Source organism: Erythranthe guttata, chromosome 12, assembly GCF_056151865.1.
Source record: "Erythranthe guttata isolate IM_541 chromosome 12, IM_541, whole genome shotgun sequence".
Taxonomy (NCBI): Eukaryota; Viridiplantae; Streptophyta; class Magnoliopsida; order Lamiales; family Phrymaceae; genus Erythranthe; species Erythranthe guttata.
The window spans coordinates 819,409-828,823 of NC_142544.1; the positions used below are offsets into that span (position 1 = coordinate 819,409).

At 33.0% G+C, this 9,415-nt stretch overlaps 1 protein-coding gene across 1 annotated transcript; it reads left to right on the top strand.

The window, feature by feature from the left end:
• The first annotated feature begins 3,068 nt into the window (after positions 1–3,068).
• On the top strand, positions 3,069–8,055 carry LOC105972868 (uncharacterized). Its single transcript, XM_012997849.2, has 6 exons — positions 3,069–3,270; positions 3,406–3,689; positions 4,031–4,234; positions 6,281–6,527; positions 6,644–6,924; positions 7,256–8,055. The coding sequence occupies exons 1-6, from the start codon at positions 3,069–3,071 to the stop codon at positions 7,628–7,630; spliced, it is 1,593 nt and encodes a 530-aa protein (XP_012853303.2). The 3' UTR covers positions 7,631–8,055.
• Positions 8,056–9,415: the final 1,360 nt, after the last annotated feature.

The window sequence follows — 9,415 nt, forward strand, 5'->3', positions numbered from 1 at the left end:
AAATTTTCAATTTTGGAACAATATTTTTCAATTTGAATCAAAAAAATTATATTTCTGATTTTTCTAAAATATTTTGAATCGGAATTGGAACTTATCAAGTCTTTGTTAAATATTCCGTTAATGTGAATATGTGTTTTTTTGTCAGATGGAAGTTGTTAGTATTTAATGGAACTGCCGTTTATTGTAAAGGTTTAATATAATTACGTAATGTATATGGTTGTTGGTCTTTTGCAGACAAGTTTAATGGAAATGGATGCAAATGAATTTAATTATGGAGGGATGTTGATACGATCTCTTGTGTATCATAAATATTTCCTACGAAACGTAAGATCTATTCTTTATTATTTCTCTTCATTATAAAACCCTAGCACAATACGACTATTTAAAGAGAATAAAACCCTAGAATCCTAATCTAACTAGGAAAGATAATTACCTATACTAATTAAATACTTAATAAGCCTCCTAATCATCCTAACCCTAAACTAACATACAGCTATATCTAAAATAAATATACTATGATAATTAATTAATAATAAAATAATAACTAACTAATAATTAAACGATATATTTAATAATATATCGTATCAAACCACCCCTCTTGAAATGAACCTTGTCCTCAAGGTTCGAGTCAATTTGGTCTCTCTCCTTTGAGTTTCCACCTATGTTTGACTTCATCGACTTGCTTCCCGATTGACTCCGAAAAACACGATGAACGACCGAGCTTTTTACCACATTGTTCATGCTGATCCAATGAAATAACAAAGGCTACTTTAGCGAAAATATTCAATCTTTTTCCCGACAAATCAACCTTCTCAATTGCCTTTTCAAATTTCATCTCCTTCACAATCAATATCATGCTTTTATTTTTCTCGGTCGTCTTAACAGATCCGGGCTCATTCACAGTCACCAAATCTTGTTCGTCTCCTTTCTTTTGAATATCGTGGGACTCTTCTAATATCCACTGTAGTTCTTCGTTCTCTTCCTTAGTTAATTCCTCACCTTCGTCCCAAATTACCTCAAGTGAATCCGATAATTCATCTTTCGGCGAACTCACAAAAAATTGGGGTTCTTCGAAACAATCATCGTCGTCCTCTTCCTCTTCTTCCGGCAATAGGCTCGGCAACGGCGGCGGCGGTGGTAGTGGCGGTGACTCTTCGAAAAAGTCATCGTCGTCTTCTTCCTCTTCCTCCGGGAATAGGCTCGGCAGCGGCAGCGGCGGTGGCGGTGACGGGCGGCGGTCCCTTCGGCAGCGGTCCCTTCGGCTTTTGTGATGGCGTTGACGTCGTCCTTGACTTTGTTCGAGCAATTTTTGAAAATTAATCCGTAATTTCTCTACGGATTTTTCCAATCGCTCCAACCGTCTTGTTTCTGACATCATGATTTTCACAAAGTTTTGATGTGATCTCAACTTTGCTCCAGCGTAGCTTTGATGTAATCGCTGCCTTGCTAACGAAGCGTAGCTTTGATGTAATCGCTGCCTTGCTAACGAAGCGTTGGTGTTAATCGCAACTTCGCTCTGATACCAATTGATACGATCTCTTGTGTATCATAAGAATTCTTTACTGAACATAAGAAAACTTTTCTTTATTATTTCTCTTCATTCCCAAAACCCTCGCACAATACGACTATTTAAAGAGAATAAAACCCTAGAATCCTAATCTAACTAGGAAACATAATTACCTATACTAATAAAATACTAATAAAATATTAAATACCTATCCTATACCTAGAATACTACGGCTCCTATGTAAACTAAATAAACTAATACTTAAATAATATATATAAAATATACTAATCTACTTAATTAATAATAAATTATTAACTAAACTAATAATTAAACGATATATTATTTAATATATCGTATCAAACCACCCCTCTTGAAATGAACCTTGTCCTCAAGGTTCGAATATTTGCAGTTTGTCCTCAAGGTTCGAATATTTGCAGCTCTCTCTTTTTTTTTTGCGCTTCCATCTATGCTTGATGCCATCAAATTTCTTCAAAAATAGTTTGTTCTCATGTAGGATGCTGAGAACACGAATCTCAATCAATTGATCGACTACTTCATCACATGTCTCCACCATCGTTGACTCTTTAACGTATTGTTTGTTATGGTCAAACAATTCATTAAACATCATCGAGGAAATATTTGACACTTTTAGTGATACATCAATCTTCTCAATAGCATTGTTAGATTTCTTACTCTCCTTGAAAATCGTCAATTCTCCTTCGTCTTCTTTGTTTTGAACATCATGGAAATCTCCCAATATCCATCGTAGCTCTTCGCTCTCCTCCTTTGTTAATTCCTCGTCTTCGTCCCAAATTACCTCACGTGAATCCGATAATTCTTCTTTCGGCTCGTCGTCCCACTTTATCTCAGTTGAATCCGATTCTTCTTCTTTCGGCGAACTCACAAACAATTGGGGTTCTTCGAAAAATTCATCGTCGTCCTCTTCCTCTTCCTCCGGCGATAGGCTCGGCAGCGGCGGTGGTGATGGTAGCGGTGGCGTTGGCGGTGATGCGCGGCGGTCCCTTCGGCTTTTATGATGGCGTTGACGTCGTCCTTGACTTTGTTCAAGCAATTTCTGAAAATTAATCCGTAATTTCTCTATGGATTTTTCCAATCGCTCCAACCGTCTTGTTTCTGACATCATGATTTCACAAAGTTTTGATGTGATCTCAACTTTGCTCCAGCGTAGCTTTGATATAATCGCTGCCTTGCTAACGAAGCGTTGGTGTTAATCGCAACTTCGCTCTGATACCAATTGATACGATCTCTTGTGTATCATAAATATTTCCTACGAAACGTAAGATCTATTCTTTATTATTTCTCTTCATTATAAAACCCTAGCACAATACGACTATTTAAAGAGAATAAAACCCTAGAATCCTAATCTAACTAGGAAAGATAATTACCTATACTAATTAAATACTTAATAAGCCTCCTAATCATCCTAACCCTAAACTAACATACGGCTATATCTAAAATAAATATACTATGATAATTAATTAATAATAAAATAATAACTAACTAATAATTAAACGATATATTTAATAATATATCGTATCAGATGTCGGCTTCACCTCCAGGTGCGCCTAAAAGTATAGTACTCGTTGGAAAAACTGGTAACGGGAAAAGTGCAACGGGGAATAGTATACTTGGAAGAAAGGCATTCAAGTCAGTGGTTAGAACTACTGTTGTTACTCGCACTAGTGAGACGCAAACAACTGTAATGGAAAATGGACAGACTCTTGCCGTGATTGATACTCCAGGTACGTTTATGTTATTACTAATTAATATACTTTCAATCTGTTTTTGGTTAAATTTGGGTCTCGTGATTATATAAAAAGAAAATAGGGTTTTGTTTTGTTCAATATCTTTGCCTTGAACCCAATGCAATAATCCAGGATGGTTGGATTATTCCGTTGATCCTGAATTTATTCACAATGAAATGCTTAAATGCATCAAAATGGCAAAGGATGGTATCCATGCAATTCTTCTTGTCATGTCAATTATAACTCATTTTCCAAGAGAAGAAGAAGATGGTGTGTCGATGTTGCAGAATATGTTTGGCCCCGAAATTATGAACTATATGATTGTAGTTTTCACCGATGGTGATGAATTTGAAGAGGAGTATGGTAGGAGCCTCGATTATTACTTGAGTGATTCTGATTGTCCTGGCCCCTTGAAGGTATGAAAATCTTCATACCTGCTCTAAATTTGAACTCATTAAACAAATATCTTTTAACTAAAGGTATTTATTATATTTGGCATGCCGTCAGAACTTTGATGCTATAATTATCTCGTCATAGTGGGTTTAAATCTTTAGGGTGCGTTTGGATTGAATAATTTGAAAGAATAAATTTTAAATTCATAATAACAAATCAACCGAGGTTGTTTGGATGGAGTCATTTGACAAGAAATTTCAAATCCCTCAATCCAATTGTAGATTATTTCTTCTACACTTGGAATTGTGGAGTACTCCAAGAATTATTCATCATTCATAATTAGTTGTTTGTGATTTTGACATAGGAAACTCTGAGAATGTGCGGGAACAGACGAGTCCTATTTGATAACAAAACAAAAGATGAAGCCAAGAAATCTGAACAACTGAAGCAACTTCACGACCTATTAAATTCGATTGCACACAACAATGGTGGAAAACCGTATACACGTACGGTTGTGGATACAAATGAAGGAAAAGTGCGTACAAACAAGCTAGTTTTGGAACCGAAGGTGAGTGCTTTCATTTATCACTAGATGTTCTTTACTGATATGATGATTAGATTTCAGTATTAAGATTCCACTATTATGGTGTACTTAATCTAGTGATTTAATGTTAGCAATAAGAAATTTTAGTTTTAGCTCATGCGTCCAAGTCATTTAGAATAGAGGACATAACTAGGTTAAATACCACATACTCGAGTAAGCATGGTGGAGCCAACATAGGATCAATGAGACCATGGCCTCCCCAACATTTTTAAATCTCTATTAGTTTATATAGAAATTCAATTTATTTTTTGTGTACATTAGCATTAACGGGTCTCCCTCGTAATTTTTTTAACGTATTCTGCCTGCCGGACTTAAAATCCTGGCTCCGTCACTGATTTAAGGTGGCTACAAATCTCCAATTAGTCAAATAAGTATATAGTATCAAAGGCCAAATGAAATTGTTAGATGATAATACTGAAAGTATTCCAAAAAGTCTTATTTAAGTTGAATTGATGATGTTATTGCTTTCTTTCTTCATTTGAAAATACTACTAAAAGATGAAATCATCATCATTAACTTTAAAGTTTCAATTAGGGTGCAATGTGAATGATTTATTATTTTTTCAGGGTGCAAAGTACTATTAATAATTATATTCGAAGGTTCAAAGTGATAAAATAGTACGTTTAGATATTGTTACTTTTTTCAACCTCCAACCTAATTTCGAGCACACAGAGTGCGAAAAAATAAAAATCACACCGAATTATTGAAAAAAAAACTATATTTTCTTAAAAAATAGAATAAAATATTTTTTTATCACTAACTTATTCGATTGATGGATCTTTTCTTGTAGTTGGTTGAAATATTATGTAGAAACATTTGGAAGAAAATATGATTTTCAGGTAATTTGATAACGAAATAGTTGAAGGATATTTTTAGTAGAATGTTTTTTTGTGATAATTTTTTTTTTAAATATATTGATGAAATGTATTTTTATGTTTGCCCTTTATACTTTCAAAATGATTTATGAATAAAAAAAGTTGATTTGACATTTGGCCTCCTAAAAGACCACTAAAAATATTAAATTGCCTTTATTAGTTATAAAAATCTATTTGGGGTGCATTATGCATGATATATTGTGTTTTTAGGGTGCAAAATGTTATTAATTTGTTCGAGGGTGCAAAGTGTTAAAATGGTATATTTCAAGGGTGTGAGGTTGAATTAAGCCAATTTCTAATTAGTCATATAAGAATATAGGATGAAAGGCCAAAGGTTACTTACGGAATTAAGTGGAATTGTTAGCTAATAACATTGAAAGTATTCCAGAAATGTCCTATTTAAGTTGAATTGATGATGTTACTGATTTTTTCTTTATTTTTCATTTTGCAATCTTTTGGGGACATTTTTTAGATATTATAGTTTTTTTAGGAAATCTTTTTTTCTAACATTACGATAAAAAGTGTTGCACTTTCAAAATATGAGGGACCAAATGTGAAAACGATGTAAACTTGAGGGATGAAAACTGTATTTTTTCCAATAAATAAAATACAAACATAAATGACAAAAATAAAGACGAGCGTAAACAAAGTTTTCGAAACCTAAATACTATGGTGTTGGAGATATAGATATTGAAAGATTCACTTTACTATCAACTGAAATTTTTGTTTAGGTGGTCATTCAACATAGTACGAGAGACAAGCCAAATAAAAGGTATTGTGTTCGAACACGAACACCATGAATTTCAAATATTCCGAGTGGTCAAAATTGGAATTAAAAAAATTCGACTTCAGCCGATTTCTATAAAAAAAAAATCGATGTGGACCAATATTTTTCAATTTAAATCAAAAAAATTCCGATCTTTGATTTTTATGAAATATTTTGAGTCGAAATTGGAATATATCAAGGCTTTCTTAACTTTTACTAAATTCTCCCATTAATGTGAACACATGTTTATTTGTCAGATATGGAAGTTTAGAACTGTATTATGCAGTATTTATTGGAACCGCCGTTTATTGTAAAGGTTTAATACAATTACATGCCTAAGTAGTGCATATGGTTGTTCGTCTTTTGCAGATAAGTTTAATGGAAACAGATGCAAATGAATTAGATTATGGAAGGATGTCGGCTTTACCTCCTAGTGCGGCTAAAAGTATAGTACTCGTTGGAAAAACCGGTGACGGGAAAAGTGCAACGGGGAATAGCATACTTGGAAGAAAGGCATTCAAGTCAATGTTTACAACTACTACTGTTACTAACACTTGTGATGTGCAAACAACTGTAATGGAAAATGGACAGACTCTTGCGGTGATTGATACTCCAGGTACGTACGTATATGTTATTACTAATTAGTATACTTTCAATCTGATTTTGGTTAAAATAGGGTCTCGTGATTATATAAAAAGAATATAGGGTTTTTGAACCAAATACAATTTTCAGGGTTGTTTGATTATTCTTCTGATCCTGAATTTGTTCACAAAGAAAGGCTTAAATGCATCGAAATGGCAAAGGATGGTATCCATGCAATTCTTCTCACCGTGTCAATTAGAACTCGTTTTTCAAGAGAAGAAGAAGATGGTGTGTTGATGTTGCAGAAATTTTTCGGCCCCGAAATTATGGACTATATGATTGTAGTTTTCACTGGAGGTGATCAATTTGAAGAATATGGTATGAGCCTCGATAATTACTTGGGTGGTTCTGATTGCCCCGACCCCTTGAAGGTATGAAAATCTTCATACTTAATTACCTTATTATTTATGAAGTGAAACTGGCTCTAAATTTGAACTCATTATACAAACAAGGTATTTATTATGTTAGGTGATTCCCGCCAATAATTTGAAGTTATAATTGTCTCCGATCCTTATAGTGGGTTTAAATCTTTAGGGTGCATATGAATTGAGGGATTTGAGGGAGAAATTTCAAATCCGTATCACTTTCTTATTTGTCGATGTGTCATTTCAAATTAAATCCTTCAATCCAAATGTAGATTGGATTTCTGAAGTCCAAGAATTATTCAATATCCATAATTAGTTGTTTGTGATTTTGACATAGGAAACTCTGAAAATGTGCGGGAACAGACGTGTCCTGTTTAATAACAAAACAACAGATGAAGTCGAGAAATCTGAACAATTGAAGCAACTTTACGCCCTATTGAACGAGGTTGCAGATAAAAATGGTGGAAAACCGTATACACGTACGGTTGTAGATACAAATGAAGGAAACCCGTATAAACATGATGTTGTTGTAGGTACAATCGGTGGAAAGTTGTATACGCATGATACTGCACTAGGTACAATCGGTGGAAAACAATTTACAAAAAACCCAAAACCGAAGAAGGAGGGTAGTGCTTTGCATTCATCACAATCTCCATACAACGGAGCAACAAACAAACCTCATGCTCGAACCGCACAGACGCAAGGCAATTGAAGGGCAGCTGGAAAATGCTCGACTCAAAGGAGAAATTGATATACTACGTGATCAGGTGGAATCAAATAACCAAAAACATAAGCTGGAATTGGAGATAGAGATTGCTAAGACGATGAAGAAAGATAAGGATGAAGATGAGAAGCATAAGAATTTAATATTCAATTTTTTTTCCCATTTTGTCGGAAAGTCCAATCGGTCTTCGCCATCTCCATGAAAACTAAACGCCAACCAATGTTTGGTTCTATTTTGGTATTCTTTCTACTCCGGCATGCTGTTGTTGAATTAAAGATGTACTTTATTTTTTCGGTTGATGCTTTCTTCAAGCGCGAGTGCATGTGTGTGTATTATATATTGTGCTTTTGAATACGTGTGACTATTGTAATGGATGAATAAAACAGTTGTCCCTAAACAATTCGAAGTTAAAATATCGGTCCTTAACCATGTCATTTTTTTGATAGAATTGGTCCGCCGTTTATTTTTCCCGTTAAGTTGGATGGAAAATGGCATGTGCCTTCAATTTACAACACTGCATGAAAATGTACTTTTAACAACACGCATTGCATCTTGTTAAAACAGATTTTTCATAATTATTATTTTTAATTAAAATTTAATATAAAATCGAAATTACGTAAATTCCAAAAAGTCAACTCGATAAATTGTTTCAAGATATTTTCAGAAATATTTTTTAAAAATCAAAATATAGTCTAAAATTTAAAATATTGTTTCAAAATCGGCATTTTTCGAATTCAAATAAATAATATCGTTTCAAACCAAAAAAAAAAAAAAACACGATATGAAATGGGTAATTATAAATCTTTGTTCCAATTTTCACCTCTAGTCAATTCCAAAAATCCCAATTTTGAAACAATATATCGAGTTTTAAATCATTTAATATGGGTGAAAATTGGAACGGAATTTACTTATTATGCCTAATTTGATCGAATTTTTATTTTATTTTAAAATAATATTTTCATTTAATTTCCGAAAATGTCGATTTTAAAACGCTATATTCATTTTTTTAGACAATATTATGATTTTTTTTAAATATTTCTGAAATTATTTTGAAAAAAGTGTCGATTTTTAGATTATTAAATAAGGGTGAAAATTGGAACGAAGTTTTCTTACTCCACCTATTACGATCAGATTTTTATTTTATTTAATACAATAATTTTCATTTGGATTCAAGAAATTCCGATTTTACAACATTATATTAATTTTTTAGACAATACTTCTAAAAATATTTTGAAACAATTTATCGAGGTGAAGATTGTAATGGAGGTTTCTTATCCCGCCTACGCCGGTCGATTTTTTTTTATTTGAAACAATGTTTTCATTCGAATTTCGAAAATCTTGATTTTGAAAGCAATATTCATTTTTTTTAAACAATATTTCAATTGTTTAAAGAATATTTCTCAGTATATATATATATATATATATATATATATATATATATATATATATATATATATATATATATATATATATATATATAATATGCTTAATTGGGCCAACTCAATGGGCCTACAATTTCTTTACATAATTGACCACGAACCTAATATTTAAGACCACTATCACCGAGGCCCAATCACCTTCAAGTAAGGTTTGGGCCCCACGATCTCAACTAAGCTATAAATAAAGTTTTGAACTCATTCCTTAAGCTATGTCCTATTAATTGAGCAATACTACGTCCTATTAATTGAGCAATACTACAACATATATTCTCTGGACTATTCCTACTATCCGCACGTCTGACTTGAGCGTTGGAGGGGTTTCCGCCAGATCAAC

Excerpts from the sequence above, each read along its gene's own strand:
- LOC105972868 (XM_012997849.2), top strand. The coding sequence starts at position 3,069 with ATGTCGGCTTCACCTCCAGGTGCGCCTAAAAGTATAGTACTCGTTGGA. Across the intron at positions 3,271-3,405 it reads TGCCGTGATTGATACTCCAG|GATGGTTGGATTATTCCGTT; the intron begins GTACGTTTATGT and ends GCAATAATCCAG. Across the intron at positions 3,690-4,030 it reads ATTGTCCTGGCCCCTTGAAG|GAAACTCTGAGAATGTGCGG; the intron begins GTATGAAAATCT and ends ATTTTGACATAG.